This window comes from Hyposmocoma kahamanoa, unplaced genomic scaffold, assembly GCF_003589595.1.
Source record: "Hyposmocoma kahamanoa isolate Upper Pololo Valley unplaced genomic scaffold, ASM358959v1 279, whole genome shotgun sequence".
Taxonomy (NCBI): Eukaryota; Metazoa; Arthropoda; class Insecta; order Lepidoptera; family Cosmopterigidae; genus Hyposmocoma; species Hyposmocoma kahamanoa.
In genome coordinates, this window is record NW_020653776.1 from 249,547 (window position 1) to 265,434 (window position 15,888).

The 15,888-nt window shown below is 34.3% G+C and overlaps 1 protein-coding gene across 2 annotated transcripts; it reads left to right on the top strand.

The window, feature by feature from the left end:
- Positions 1-1,038: 1,038 nt before the first annotated feature.
- LOC113229125 (sepiapterin reductase) lies at positions 1,039-14,041 on the top strand. Of its 2 annotated transcripts, XR_003310382.1 has the most exons (5): positions 1,039-1,183; positions 1,337-1,466; positions 2,493-2,656; positions 7,500-7,671; positions 12,496-14,041. XR_003310382.1 is itself a non-coding variant. In XM_026462620.1 (3 exons), the coding sequence occupies exon 3, from the start codon at positions 2,667-2,669 to the stop codon at positions 3,474-3,476; it is 810 nt and encodes a 269-aa protein (XP_026318405.1). In that variant the 5' UTR covers positions 1,039-1,183; positions 1,337-1,466; positions 2,493-2,666; the 3' UTR covers positions 3,477-3,618. The 2 variants fall into 2 exon arrangements, 1 of the variants encoding a protein (XP_026318405.1); XM_026462620.1 differs by lacking the exons at positions 7,500-7,671; positions 12,496-14,041 and having other exon boundaries at positions 2,493-3,618.
- Positions 14,042-15,888: the final 1,847 nt, after the last annotated feature.

Genomic DNA, 15,888 nt, shown 5'->3' on the forward strand with positions numbered 1-15,888 from the left:
TCATGCGAACTTCAGGCATATATTTGTTTCACAAATTTGAGCGGGCCAACGTCAAAACTTTTTTGGCATGAGAGCTCACAACTGTTTTAATGTGGTATAGAGATCCATTTAATGGTTTGTTACATTTCTATATTTTGAATTTAACAAACTTAATGATCTTACGTGCGTATTATAACTTAACAAATAATTTTTTTTTTGCTTGTTTGCTGATAGCCAATAACCCTTTTTTACATAATACTATGTACTTAGACGATGGAAAAAAAAGACTATGTACGTACTACAGTATAAAATCTTTGCAGCCTTAGCCTTTGACATTTTATGTTTGTATAGAATATTCTGTATCCAAACGCGCAACTTATAGCAGTGTTGCCAGGTTACATTTCTTACTTTTTTGTATTTAGGTAACTTTTGCCTAAGGGGCAACTTTTGTAACTTACCTTGAGTGTGTTGTTGACACACGTTGCACAACAGGATTTATATAAATGCAAATTGGATGATACAAGGAGATAGAGAGATGCAAAGAAAGAAATAGTTAGAAATAATTAAGAAATATAGAAATTTGAAAAAAGCAAAAAAAATTTGATTTTATTGTTTTTTATTTCACTAATGTGTTGTATTACTTAATATTATGCACAGGAAAAAATGAACAGTGTTTTTTTTGTCACCTGTATAATATAACAAGACATTGTGCGGGTTTACTTGTGCATATTAAAGTAACAAAATGTAAATCATAAAAAATGTACGGTTTCATCCGTACATTACAAAAAATTAAATTAAGGGGTAAAAAAATAGGCATTATGAAAATAAGACAGTTTTTTAAATTCAGCAGTATTTGTTACTGTAAATCCTGAATAGTTTACGAACACACTCAAATTAGACAATAAAATAACTCAGACATGGCCCAAATAAAATTAAATCCATCAACTATTTAGAGCTTGATTTTTCTTGACCGTACTTTTTTACAAAAACTAACTTGTAAAATGTAACTTTTGCAGCGAAAATGTAACTATTCAGTATCGAAATGTAATTTTCGACTCCAGAGCCCTGGCAACACTGCCTGACAAATCTGTCATCCCCTTGATATATCAAAATTTTTCTTCACCGTTTTATCTCTGCATTTTCGTTAAGCATATAGAGTTCGTTCTACGCTTAATCAGAATTCCCTTTGGCAAGAAGTCTATGTGTAAGTGTATTACCAATAACGAAAAGAATATTGGCGTACAGTGTGAACTTGATCGCATATAGTAGTGTCAACATTCTAACGTTGAAATCACTCGAGCCTAACCTTTTAAACAAAACCTGTGACCTCAGGCTTGCTTACTGAACGTTGTTCTAGGATTTGATGGATCCTTGGGGCAGCGAAATTGCAGATTCCGCTGACGTTGCATCTAAGTTCGAGGACGACTTTACTCCAGAAGCTGAACCTGAGAAATTGGCAGACTCAGCCGAATATCTCGCTATTCTAGGTAATTAAAACGCAATTTAACATCGATTAATAGTTTTTATTTGATTAAGTGAGTATTTCACAAAGTTACGACAGATTTCGATGTCCTTTTTGAGGGGGTTTTATATTTCACTCTTAATATCGAATTTCGTGGTTTACGCGTTCGTATCATATATCAGATAGGGTATAAACCTAGTTGATAGCCGTCAGTTCACTGCACTCTGTCATGGTGAGAACACGTTTTTTACTTACTAAAATTAATTAAAGAAAATTAAAGTTTTACACTGTCACGTACCTTCACACTCACACCAGTGTGACTGTATTTTTATTCAAACGTAGTACATCGTTGTATTACTTTATATAATATTATAATCAAACAAAATCAATTAATTGAACAAAATTGTTTATATTAACCTTCTAATGGACAGTATGTAAATAGTACTTACTGCACACTAAAATGGGTGCTTGTATTGATTAATATAAAATTTCAATCCATTATACCGGAAAAGTAAACAAACCGGTTTGGTTAAAATTCTAAAGCAAGCAATTGCTCAATTAATGGAATAAGTAACACTTTCATGTATATTTTGAAGGTTTTGACTTGATATCATTCATCAGTTTTTCCAGCATTATTCCTTTGAATAACATTAAAATCTTATTTGAAAAATGTTAATTGAAAAGTGAGGTATTTTCGGTATATAGAATTGTGAATAGTTTATCATATCATAAATTATTAGGTTGCTCAGGCTCTATGGAAATAAGTCATTCGGTTCATTCAATTGAAGGTTTTGTGATTGATTAGTGTATCGAAAATTTAATCACAATTGAACAAGTATCTAAGTGTAAGGATTTCAAGGAGGGTCCCTCATACTATCTTATTCTGATATTTAATTTTATGGTAAATGCTATTACTGTCCAGGGTTTAATAAATATTCTCATATTAAAGTTTTTTGTGGTTTTGTTTAGTTTTTTGGGATTATCTTAAGTAGTGAGTAAGTAGTGAATAAGTAAGTAAGTTAAGTAGTAAGTAGTGAATTTTTAATTACAGAGAGGAAGCTAAAAGCAGTCCAAAACAAGAACAAGGTTGTTGAAAACCTATCTGCGTACAGGGAAGATTGTCTCAACCGCTTGATGCGAGACGGTTGCGATCTTGACCCAGTTATCGGAGACACGGACAGTGAGAAACTTATTCAAGACCAAGAATAAAAAGTTGTAAGTAGTCATGGCTTCTTCATCATCATGTAGCATTGATGTGTCGAAAGCCACTTATGTTGCCCTCTCTGGAGCATCCCAAGGTATTGGTAGAGCTATTGCTGTTGAGGTCTCTAAAGCACTTGGCCCAAATTCCGTAATGCTCTTACTGGCCCGTAACAAAGAAGAGCTAGCTAAAACTGCAAGTGCATGCGAATCTAAGAATGTGAAAGTTGTCTGTACTCCAATAGACCTTTCAATGGCAACTGAAAAAGAGTTGTTCGATGTCATTGATGCTTCTTTAAAAGGTTATGACATAACAGATTTTAATAAATGCCTCATATTTCACAATGTGGGCTCACTTGGCAATTTGGCTGTTGAGACGGGTAAGATGGACAATGTTCAAGAGTTGAGGCAATATTTCGATCTCAACGTGTTCAAAGTAATATCTTTGAATACTCAGTTCCTTAAGATCTTCGAGGAAGTAGAATCGAGAGTTGTTATTGTGAATATCACATCTTTGTGTGCGATTAAACCCATGGGAGGGATGGCGTACTATTGCAGTGGAAAAGCAGCTAGAGAAATGTACTTTAAGGTACTTGCTGAAGAGAAAAAACACATTAAGGTGCTGAATTACTCCCCTGGTCCTGTTGAGACTGCTATGATTGATTACGTACTTGCTCAGGCAGTTAATGACAACTTGAAAGAAGTGTTCGCATCATTCAAAAGTCAAGGCACACTCTTAAAGCCCGAGGCAACAGCTAAAAAATGTTTGAGAGTGTTGCTCGCTGGGAAGTTCTCACCTGGAGAACATGTTGATTATTTTGATGACGAATTGTAAGGTTAAGATTGTCATTGTGTGGAATCATAATTATTGTTCTTGTATGGCATTCTTAACAAGTCTCATTGAGACTTCTTGTGCTCTATCTTGTAGCTTTCTTACTCGAAATATTTCCAAATTTATACATTTTTAGACATTCCTAAATCATACTCCTCTAGAAAGTGTATTGCATTTTTTATTAGACACAATGTTAGGTAATCTTGTAAGTTAAATCAGTGAAATCTTTACATTCTAAAACATTAGTATCTTCAATAACTTATTTATTTCTGTTTTTATATATATAAATATATTTGTGTCTAATGAAAGTGTATTTAATTGAACATTCCGTAATATATGTACCTCTATGTTATTAGATCTGTATGTAACCTGAATATGTATTTGAAGATATAGTATATGAATGCAATTCATATAAAATAAATGCTTGAAATATGATGTCGTTTTTAATACTACCCTCTGTCTTATTATTTTGTTTTTAACTTAAATGAGTTACATTCATATGTTTTCTTAACATTATCTTCTTATCTCCGTATCCCTGAACTTCTCACCTTACATTAAAGTTTTATTCATCTTTTTATATATTGACATGATTGCATCATCATTCTCATTCCATATTACATATCAGTGCAGTGTATGGGTGTTCTCTGAGTTCAGGTCAAATTATAATTAAATAAATAGGACTTTATTCATCAAACACACAACAATACACTCCGCCGCTCTGCATTTTCAGTATTGAATGGCCCAAGCTGCCAAGCTTAAACAATGTTTGATTGATCAAAAACTATTAGGCTCTTTTGAAATTGGTATACTAAACTTCATTTTGGCTGCCTCGGTGGTAGAACGGTTACCATGCTGGACTGCCACACAGAGGTCCCGGGTTCGATTCCCGGGCCGAGAGAAATGTTTGTAAGGGTTACATTTATTTCTCTCGTAAGTTTGGGTGTAATTTGTTGTTGTCTATGTGTGTGTCCATGGCACCCGCGACACGGTTTCCCTAGTGCGGGGCTATGTTGAGTGCGTGCGTTTAAAAAAAAAATCCATAAGTAATTGTTGGAAAACTTTAATTTATAAAACATGGAACAAGGGTTATTGTGACAACAATATTTTTGTGTTCTGTCCTATGGTGGCTCGATTTATCTGATTTCTATTTTTAATATGTTGATGAAAAGGAATAAGCCCCAGCATAGTGCTATTTTTCAGTCTCCGCCTGTGTTCTCTGTCGGACATTGTCGGAACATTTTGAAGAAATGGTTGTAAACAGCCATTATTGTCGGTTGGCGACGTGGTAGTAGGATAATACAACTTGATTCAATATTGCCCACTTACTTCTTTACCTTTCAAAAAGGCTTCTCGTTAAATAACATAGCTTTAAAATGTATGTCAAGGAAGTAGCGGAACTATAATACTACCGCAAACCCAAAATAAATTTTAAACCAAAGTAAATCAATGTCAGTCACTTATTTACAAATACAACATGTATAATTAGGCCATAGAACGTGCCTTCGTTCGTAACTGACCAAGGATATGTTTTATTTTTCTCTTGCCTTTACATTCTTGTCCACAGTTCCTTTTCGCCTTGCTCTTGCTGTTTGATATACACGTAGCATTAATATAACATGACGTCAAACTATAACTCTACATTACCATGTGTGCAAATACAACATGTATAATTAGGCCATAGAACGTGCCTTCGTTCGTAACTGATCAAGGATATGTCTTATTTTTCTCTTGCCTTTACATTCTTGTCCACATTTCCTTTTCGCCTTGCTCTTGCTGTTTGATATACACGTAGCATGAATATAACATGACGTCAAACTATAACACTACATTACCATTTTTACTAGCACTATCTCTCATATACCTAAGTCATAAAAGCGCCTAAGTACATGGCGTATTTTTTAAGCATAGACGTTCGCTTTTAACGAACGCGTTTGCGTCGCCCGCCGGCGCCGTAGAGGCGATTCAAACGCGCGTACAAAGCTATACAAAGAAGCGCGTTTGAAATTCGTTTGTATCGCTTTTTACGTGCGTTCACGCCCTCACACCCTTAGTTATCTATACCATAGTATAATAAAGCAAGTGTGGTAATTCACGCATGTGCACGTCGGCCGCGCGCTGTGTACGGTCGCAAACATTCACATAATCAATTATTGTGGATGGTAATGAATGGTCTATGCGACGCGAATGCATCGTGAGAATATGCGAATGTGTGCGTTCGACACGGTAGTGATGCAACGCAAGTGTCATAACGGAAACAGAAACGGAAAAAGAAGTCGCAAGTAAATCATAGCGGAAGCGGAAGTGTGTAAATAATATGAAGATCTCAACAAAATGGTTCCAAACAGGGCTTGTGATTGGTTTTATAATTGCACTTAACACAACAGAAAACTGCTGAGATCCACTCGCCTTACCGCCAAGCATTACGCGCACGTGCCTGATCTACCGCGAACATTATAAACTTCCATCGAGTATATAACCAGAAATAGAGACGAAATAAGGGCCATTCATCCCTGGTAACTCATCAGGTAAATGGGCCTTATATCACCTTTGAATATCAACTATCGTTTGCGCTGAAATCACGAATTAGAAAGATGAAATAGTACACAGTGCCAATAACTGACCTGTATGTACGTCACCGTATATTCCGAAAATATTCTGTATTTATTGTAATAAAGATAGTATCCTAACAATGGGGAGCTGTTCCATTCGGTGGTGTGGGAAAAACAGCAAATCTAATTACAAAAGAAACGGAATAACATTTCATTGGTAATTAAATATTAAATTTGTAATTTTTCATTTTTCGTCCATTATAGCGAAGCTCAAGTTAAACTGATCGATTTGAAGTGAGACAATTGACGATACCCGTCAATTGTTTCGAATTCGGGCTGGCCAATCGGAGCGCAGTTGTCACCGTAATGATTTGGCAGAATAGTTTTAAGACAAATTAAATGACACTTCCTATCTATTTCTGGTTATATACTCGATGTAAACGTTCGATAAAAGTTGCGAGAGCAGAAACGGGAACAGATGTGAAAAAGCGTCCGGAATTTCTGCAGTTGCGGAAGCAGAAATCTGTTGCATCACTAGTACATGGCACGCGGTGGGCGAGCACACTTACTAGCCCCGCTGTTACGTTTGTTATAGTCCTCCTTATCGATTTCGATAACAGCGAAGTCAACAAATCATTGTATATACAAGTTTACGCATACAGATACAACAAACTGTTCAAAACGTTCAACAGACTGATCGGGTAGGTAAGTATTCCGCAGCCTCAGCACGCGCATCTTGCTGGAACTCGACCGCCAACATAGTGAAATGACAACAACATGATTGGTCAGCCGTCGCTTGTCGAAGGAAGGCGTACCTTCCTTCCTACGGACTAGACGGAGACTGCATGCGCGAAGTCTATGTATACTTAATGCAGTCGAAACTGACTATGCCTATATATACAGTCGACTCCAAGCAGTAATCGCCGCGCGCCTATTTCAGGGGGCCTAGTTTATGTATTCAGAAAATTTCAAACAAACGCAGACTTTACTTTTTATTAAGGAAATAAACTGTCACTGAAACTGTGTGTGTCACTGTCGAAATCCTCAATTTTTGCAAAATCGCGTTGGTAATCTCATCCTACAATACCTACTCTGCGGTGGAATTTGGAATCAAAAATGTAAACAAAGGTGCTGCTACAAAAAAATATGTTTTAAGTATTGTCCAAATTATCCGTCAGAAAAGTTTTACTAGTTTTTTTGTTTTTCCATTAAAGTGATATCAACTCTCAGATAATAGTTACCTTAAAGATCAAGTAGTTTCAGACACAAAAAATGGTATATTCTGTTAAAAATATCAACTGTTACTTTTGATTCTCGGACTATCATTCACATCCACTGCAGCCGACGCTTGCAGTTTAACTCTCGACTGCACACAGTTGAACTTTCGACAGCATGCAGTCCAATCTATTCATCATTGTATGTTACCGTACTCAGTTGAGAAACATGGGCGATAATGTTTATAATGTTTGCGTTGCAGATTTATAATAATGACGACAGGGCGTAAGTCCTTGTTCATCTTCCTGATGGGTCTAGCGTGGCGCTGCAGGTACAGTATGCCACTTCTGTTGAGCGGCAGCGTGGCGATCCTCGGCCACGCCTGGATGTTCCAGATCCGAGTACACACGGTGCACAGGCTTCATGAGAACGAGGTAAATAATTAGGCAGTCGTAAGGTGACATTTGGTAGGTAGCTGTGGAAATTACAGGCACATAGGATTTGCCAACTTATACCTCTGTGTGACAGACGCAATGACAGTGTCCCCCAGATCTTTGCGATTTAAAATCTGAATTATAAAACAGTTCATGTCGTCATCAACTACCATAATTGTAATTTTATGTTAAAAATAATAGTGTTTGTTTTTAATAAAAAATACATGTTAATATTATGAATAAAAATAAACTGGATGTTTTTGACAATCGTCTTCACAAAGCCACAAATTCATTTAAGGTCAAGTATACGTCTCTAGCCGACTTAGGTGGCCCACCGGTTTGCGCTGTGGGTGCTGAATAAGGAGGTACCGGATTCGATTCCCGGTAGCACTCATTTGGGAAATGAACTTTTCAAAATCGATTCTACTCGTGAGTGTTCTGGATAGTGCCCTGCAGTGAATTTATAGTACAATGAATGTTGTTGATGAATGAAGGCGAGGTATTCCAACGCGATACATTTTAGAAGGTGAGGTGTGGGGGACCAGACCTCGCTTCGCCGAACTACCCGCGCGCTGAAAATTAATATGAATAAAATAAATGCGGACGAAATTTGACACGGATCCGACGTCGACAAGCCCCCAATGTTGACCGACGGGGCAGCGGGAGGCGCGGCGTGTCATTAAACTGCGTGGCGATTTTCAAATTTTGGGATAAATTCGAATTTAACAACTATAGGGTTTCAGTTGAAAATTTAGCAGCAGGTTCTCTGTAGGTACTTATAGAGAAAAGAAATTATGTGCGAAGTTAGACATTTTGTTCTTAAACAATTCGTTTTAGACATTTATTTTAGCATGTTTGCAGGATTTTATATGATCGGATAAAGTACATCCTATCGTGTAACAAATTAGCACATTCTTGAGACAATGTCTTTAGGTGTATGGTATATTTTTTGTAAGTTCATTATTTTTTGATAGTAAATACATAAACCATTTGATCTAGCAAAATAGTTTTTCCCGCTTCTCTTAAGTTTTAGTGTAGCTTCTATGTCCTTGGATGACTAAAATCCATGGTAATCAAATCCAAGGTAGTGACCCTTTTAACTCTTGCAGGTTGTCGCGATCTATGATAATTGAAATTAATATCGTAAATGGCAAATGTGTACAAATGATTATTAAAGAACAACCCCAAGAGTTTCTTAATCATTCTTTTTAGGGAAATCTGCCTTTCGAATGAGAAGATTTCAAGTGTAATTTGCTTACCTATGAAATAAAGATTATTTTAGTTTGGGCGCATTTTGAGGAGGATAGTGTAATACCAATGTAAGCTGACCCGTCGCTAATAGCAAATCTATAATGTCAAATAAATTGGCAAATACAGGGTGACAGATTGAACGAAATAAATTCTCGGGCTTAGCAGAATGTCAATATACGTTGCTCTAATCGAGCAGCAATTACGCTGAGGTAATGCACATGCATTCGTTGCGAGCTATTATTGTAATGCCTTCATTGACCTACCAATAAATGGACGTCAGGTTCGCGCTAAAAAGTGTCCGCACCTGTAGGGCGTTAAAATCGCATACAGAGCGTCAATCGCGCAATAGTCTTCGTTTGTTCAAGTGACAGCGCGGTTGTCAATCATGCAGTACCAATAATAATAACTTGTAAAAATTACTGCAGTAAAGTGTAAAAACAGGATTTTGTATCATATTTTCACTAAACATATATATTGTGTTATCATAAGTGTCATTTAAAAGTGTTATTAAGTACAATTTTATAGTATTTAATTTATATATAACTGAATCATAAATATAAATTACAAAAGCACACGGAATAATGAAATAGCTAACTGGTTTTTTCAACTTGCGCAAAAGGTGGAAAGAGACCCATTATGTCAGTTTCAAGAAGCTTCTTGGTCATTTTCAATTGTTTGAACCACAAGCGATTGAAATATTTAGAACAAAAAAACTGTAGATTTGCTTTGATTTTAATCCTATTTTATTTTTAAAATGATTTTTTTATTAAACGTTAGCAATAACTAACAAAATATTGTTGTACTCGTTTTACGGCATGGGATTACCTATCAGATGTCAGAAAATACATTTGCCCGAAATAACATTAGCTCGAATTTTTATAACGTGTTTTTACGAAGATTACCAAAACAAAAGCTAATTTTGTCTATGTAAAAAGCATCAAAATTACTCGAAAGCGTAACGGTTTTGTTATAAATCGGAATTACGGATATTTGAGTTTACGTGTAGTTAGAGTATCGGTACATTTCTTATAGTACACGCTTATTTTCACATTTGTAGTAATATTTGTATGTATGTATCTGCCCAACTCTTTATTATACCTTTAAGTGAATTTGTACAAAATTTGACATAATAATTTCTCGTAAAAATTTATATTTACGAGAAAGGCTATTCCATTACTCTTGTGTTCAAGTAATTTTCAGTCGAAGCTAAATATGGTGCATTTTGTTAAGTTTCCGGTAGAAGCTGAATATGGTGTTTTTGGGCCCTTGAATTGTTGTAAGCAAATTTATATAAATGTTTTAGTTTTTTTATATCTCGTTACATGTCACTACGTTTGTATAAGTTAACCTCGGACATTTTTTTCGTGGTTTTTGTATTAGGCCCGATGATCATTTGTTGGTAGGTCAATGAATGCCTTACATATTTCAGTGTTTGTCCTTTTTGTTATTTGATCTGTTGTTTTTAAAATGTAAAAATAATGATATCTTGTTTTAATCCTTATATTGTTTTTTGGATTATTTTTTTATTTTTGTTTATGTGTATCGCATGTATGTGTTTTGTGATAAATAAACCATTTATCTTATCTAATCTATCTATCTATTTAAAGAGGCAAACGAGTAGCTGATATCTAATCCGAATAAGTAAAAAGAATCGTCCCTCTACGTAAGAAAAAAAAAGTGTGCCATTTTATAAATAACACACTTCATTTGGGCTACTCTATGAGACAGAACAGCTGAGCGGTAGGAAATTTAATTCCCGCGTGTAAAGAGTACTATTAAAAATAATTCCATTTTCCTGTCATACCTTGCTTAGGGCAGACAAAACTGAGTCCTAACATCAATGTGTAGGATGGAGTACGCGAACTAAGGAACGTTCCTCGGTATAGGGTACCACAAGCTCTTAATTTCATTGTCTTTTCGCATCATGACGCGCTTAAAGTAAGGTTATTATAATTTTAAAATAATAATGCTTTATGAGCAGCTTTGTGAATATTCATTTACTGAAGTCTTACCATGACGCGGTTTTGACATTAAAGTAATATTACTCTTATGTCAAATTTAGCAATCTTAAAATATTTACTCGGACATAGTGGAAACAATGTTAATTTCGAATTTATTGTCTAAATACTGATAATTGACGCTTAAACGTTACGTCAAACTTATTTATTTACACAAATCTCTTCAGTATTGTATTTATTTAATACTACATAGGAAATATTTTTTCGGTAATTATAAATGTGCGATGTTTATTTCTCGACTTATTATTGTTTCCTTAATGGCGGCATTTGAAAATTTTGAACAACTATGACAGGGACAATAACAGTTGACTCTAGTCTAGGTCCGAATTCACATTGCGACAGTCAAGTTTCACTTTGTTTTATTTATTTTTCTAGGTGGAAATGAGAAAAAATGATTGAAAACGTAATGTTAATACATTTGATTATTACATAGTTTTCTTTTTTTGGCAGTTAAATAATTCTCTGAATATAAATAATTCGTATAGTAACTATGTAAAAGTTTAAATACTTTACCATTGCACTATATTAAGACGAATCGGACCACCAAAAATGAAAGAGATAGCATTATACAGTTCATATAGCGTCATTTCTTTCATACTTTTAGTAAAGAATAGACAATCTAGAGAAATCATTCGTTCTTCCCATCACTTTAGCAATATACATTACTTGATTGACAGGTGTGTTATGTACGTATGCACGTTGCCTCGAATGTCCGAATATAGTGAGCAAATAATTGCATACATCGCCGGATACGTAGTACGAGTAATACAAAAAAATATATAATGGAAAGAATTAATAACAACAACCCGGAGTTGATCATATGTAAGATTTCGTTGCCTTCGAGGACGAAGGTGGTCTAGTTTATTCCACCTAAGGTGCTATCCAACTATGCAGAGTAGCAGAGTTAGAAATCCGAGAAATAATAAACAAATCACAAAAATTTCACACGACGCCGTCATTAAGTAAACCTCTTCTGATTAATAAGATTTTGCCATATTTTGTCAGCAGTAACATTTTTATTTGTCTTGGCATTCATCAATTTGATCAATTCCCAACAGAAATCTAGTAAAAGTAATTAAGGCAGTCGCAAGTTCATATACTGACATGCGTATTCATTATTTAGGTTAATCGATAAGATCTTCTATTACAAAAAGATGCTATATAATAAGCTCATTTTATCGGAAGGACAATAATTTCAACATTTTTTAAAAACAACTTAAATAAAGGACTTAACTATCTTATTCTAGTATTTTTCTCCTATATTATTATTACGACTATTTGTAATCAACAAATACTTCAACAAAAAATATTTTATTTAGAATCGATTAATTGTTTACGCGTATTCCGTTCAATCAATCGATTTAGAGAGATCATAGTGGGTACAAAAAATGTGGCACGCTTGGTTTACATACAAATTGTTGTACTTGCGGCGTCTATCTAGATATGTGTCTGTGGTTATGCACTTCACTGAAGTACACAGGCTACACAGTTCGACCTGTCATACTGTATATGCTTAAAGTTCTATCTGCGATCCTAATGTTTATAACTGTTTCAGCTGGGTTACTACGATGATGAGGAAGATCAAGACGACGAGGACGATGGCTCGTGGGTGACAGAGTCCACAGACTCCTGGGAGACTATGGTCGAGGAGGTGGCATATGGTTGATGACCCGGCATGCAAAACGAGATTAATTGTGGATTTTTTTAGAATTTAATGTCTATTTGGACTCTCGTCATTTTCCTGGATTTTAAAGAATACTTACCACACTAGCGTTGACGTCAATAAACAATACTAATAATAAATAGAGTGAAAATTGGAGAGCTTAAAAACTAATTTGTCAAAATTATTAACTTGGCAATTTTCAAGGCCCTAAAAATATAAATTACTTACGACATCCTACACAGTATTCAACTACAGTATTCAACTCCATTTACAATACCGTGGACTAATAACTCGAGGGCTGCTATTTTCCATACTACAGATTGTAATTCCGAAAAGGGTCAAAATTCCATCTTATAGTTTTAGATAAAGTAGTTATGCCCGTAGATATAAATTAATTCCTCTTTAATATGAAATATAAGCAGTCAGTTTTTTTCCTTGTAAAATATTCAAATACTGACCATGAGCTAAGAATATTATGAGTGTCAATAGATGGCATTCTGTGTTACAAACTAATTTATAAATTAGCGCTTCCTAATATGGGTAGATGGCGCTAATCCTAATCTAATTAAAAGAATAGCCGGCAGTATCGATAAAATCTGTGCAATAAGCGCCATCTAGTTGATTTGTTTGTTATCTCTAGTTAAGTATTTTCTATTACAATTATCACACAACTCGCATGCAGGTTACTTGCGAAAACGTATTATACATGTTTTACTTAATGTAATTGTAATTTTACTTCCGGTTCTGTTACTTCCTGATTTGACTGATATACAAATTTACTTTTTTGAAAAATCATGTTTAACTACTTTTGTAAAATTACCCAAGTTCTAAAAGATGGTATATATATGTGCACTCAAAATGGACATTATATTTTATTCTAGTTCAATATGAACATGTATTTTTTTAAATCATAACAAGGGCTTTTTATAATCACACGTATATCTAATTTACTTGCAAACTTTTGAATTTACGTTGTTATGGCGTCACACTTGCGAATTTTTCAAACAAGTTTGCGAATCGTATAATAATCATACATACGTTATTATACGACCTGTCATTTGTCAACTTTGCGAATAAAAACCTTTTGTGCATGGACGCACTATTATAGAACTATTCACTTTTGAAGTGTAAATAAAAACCTCATGTGCATAGACACGTTATTATACAATCATTTACTTTACGACATTGTATATAAAAGCACTATGTGCTTATACACATTATCATATAATCTGTCACTATTCGACTTTGTAAATAATAACCTTGTATATAAACTAGGGCCTTCAATCTCGTTGCATTTCTGCGTCCCGGGAAAAAGTTCAGGAGAAAAGCTCTAAAGTTTTCGAGACTATTTCAAAAGTAGGCATTTGTGCAAGTTATTAAAGTTTTTTATTATAGTCCATTTGTTTAGGTACTTTTAAGTAAATGTAAACAATCTAGAGATGTCTATTTAATGAAATATACATTTATAAAATTATTTTTATATGTTTCAATAATAAGATGTATCAAGATTGTACACATCTAGTTAAGTACCTAAAAAAATGGACTATAGTCATATTATAAAATAGAAAAATATTTATAAAAGGTCTTTTTTTCACTTTTATGTGTAGTGAACACGTAAGAAACAAACAAAGGGCGGTAGTTTCAGATACAGAGCACCTGGTTTTATCATTATCGTTATTCAATCGCCACATATTATAATAAGATCCACTCAACAGTGCTGCCATGTCCATTGTCCATGCAACCAGAATAAAAAATGGTTTTTAGTTTAGTGCATTTCTTAATACAGTTTCATAAGTGACTTAAGTCTCAAACTTCAGTCTCGAGTCAGCCTGAAATTTTCGAGACCAAAATTCCCGGAATTAACCACGTTAGGTTTCGTTCACATGGCATTGTACTGCACTTTTTGCTGTATAAATGTTACCGAATAAACAGTGGCGCTACATTATTGATGTAAAACTTTTCACACGTCGTTTGTACTGTAAAAAAACGCACACCGTGTATTGAATACTCACCGGTCTTATCAAGCAAACCGGAACAACTTTAACGTATTCGGATTGCAGTAGCACATACTTCTGTTACACAGCCGGCGAAACCGTTGGTGTCTTTTATATCAGTATAAAAGAGCAACAAAGTGTGGGCCCGTCATAGTCGGGTACTCAAGGTGATTGCTGTAAGAATATTGCTGCTATTCGTCTTTTAGACTAATGAAAATGCTATGTAAATATCCCGCTGTTTATCCGTTTAAAATTGAATTCTATATAAAACGTGCAGTACAATACCATGTGTACGCAGCCTTAGGCTTTTTCTACTAGTAATTGTGACAGATTGTACATATCCAGCGCTGGCCCGTCGTACCATACTACATAAAAAACCAAAGCCCTTTTTTAGATTGTAATTATTTATTTTATAGGTATAGTAATTATTTTTAGCAGCTTACATGTTTACTTGGCGATGGGTATAAATTGTGTACTTCTTGTTAATCTTTTACAAAGATTGTACCTTCTATTGTGTATAGTGGTTTGTAGAGTCCTAAATTGAGGCTATCAGCGCAAAAGAGGTGTAACTCACTTTTTTTTTATACAATATCGTCGCCTTACTTTCTCAAATTTGTATCTTAAAGCACAAAGTTATTGAAATGCATAAAATGGATTGTATATACTTTTGTACGCTGATTTCACATCATTCTTCATATTCCCACGCTGGCTTTTACCTGTTCTTAAAGTAATGCTTCCAAATTAACACTCTTGACAAGAAATTTAAAATAAATACAAAGTTTTGCCATCTCCTGAATAACCACTCTTTTTAAGATACGAGTTTGAGAAAGTAAGGCATCGATATTACTTTAAATGTCACTAAAGTATGTACATAATTATTTTATATTTGATGCTTTTTTAATACACAAAAAATATTTAATTATTATTTTTTATATACATGAAAAGAGCAATAATAAATATAAACAATATTTAACCAAATCAAATATATAATAATTATAGTTTAGTAGGATTTCAAGTAATATTGAACAAAAAAATTGAATGTGGGTTACACCACTATTGCTTCTGATAGCGTCAATTATCATAAGTAGTAGGTATTTAAGTACAGTATGTAACTAGTGTTTTTTTATATAATGGGCATATACAATTGACGTATAATGTGGCACTGCGCGTACATACGGTAGCAAACTATCCATATGTCGATATTGCAAAGTAACATAGAAAATTGCCATCTTTAATCATGAATTTTTAAGATAACATTTTCAATGAAAAGTTTGAAAGTTTGAAATTTTAG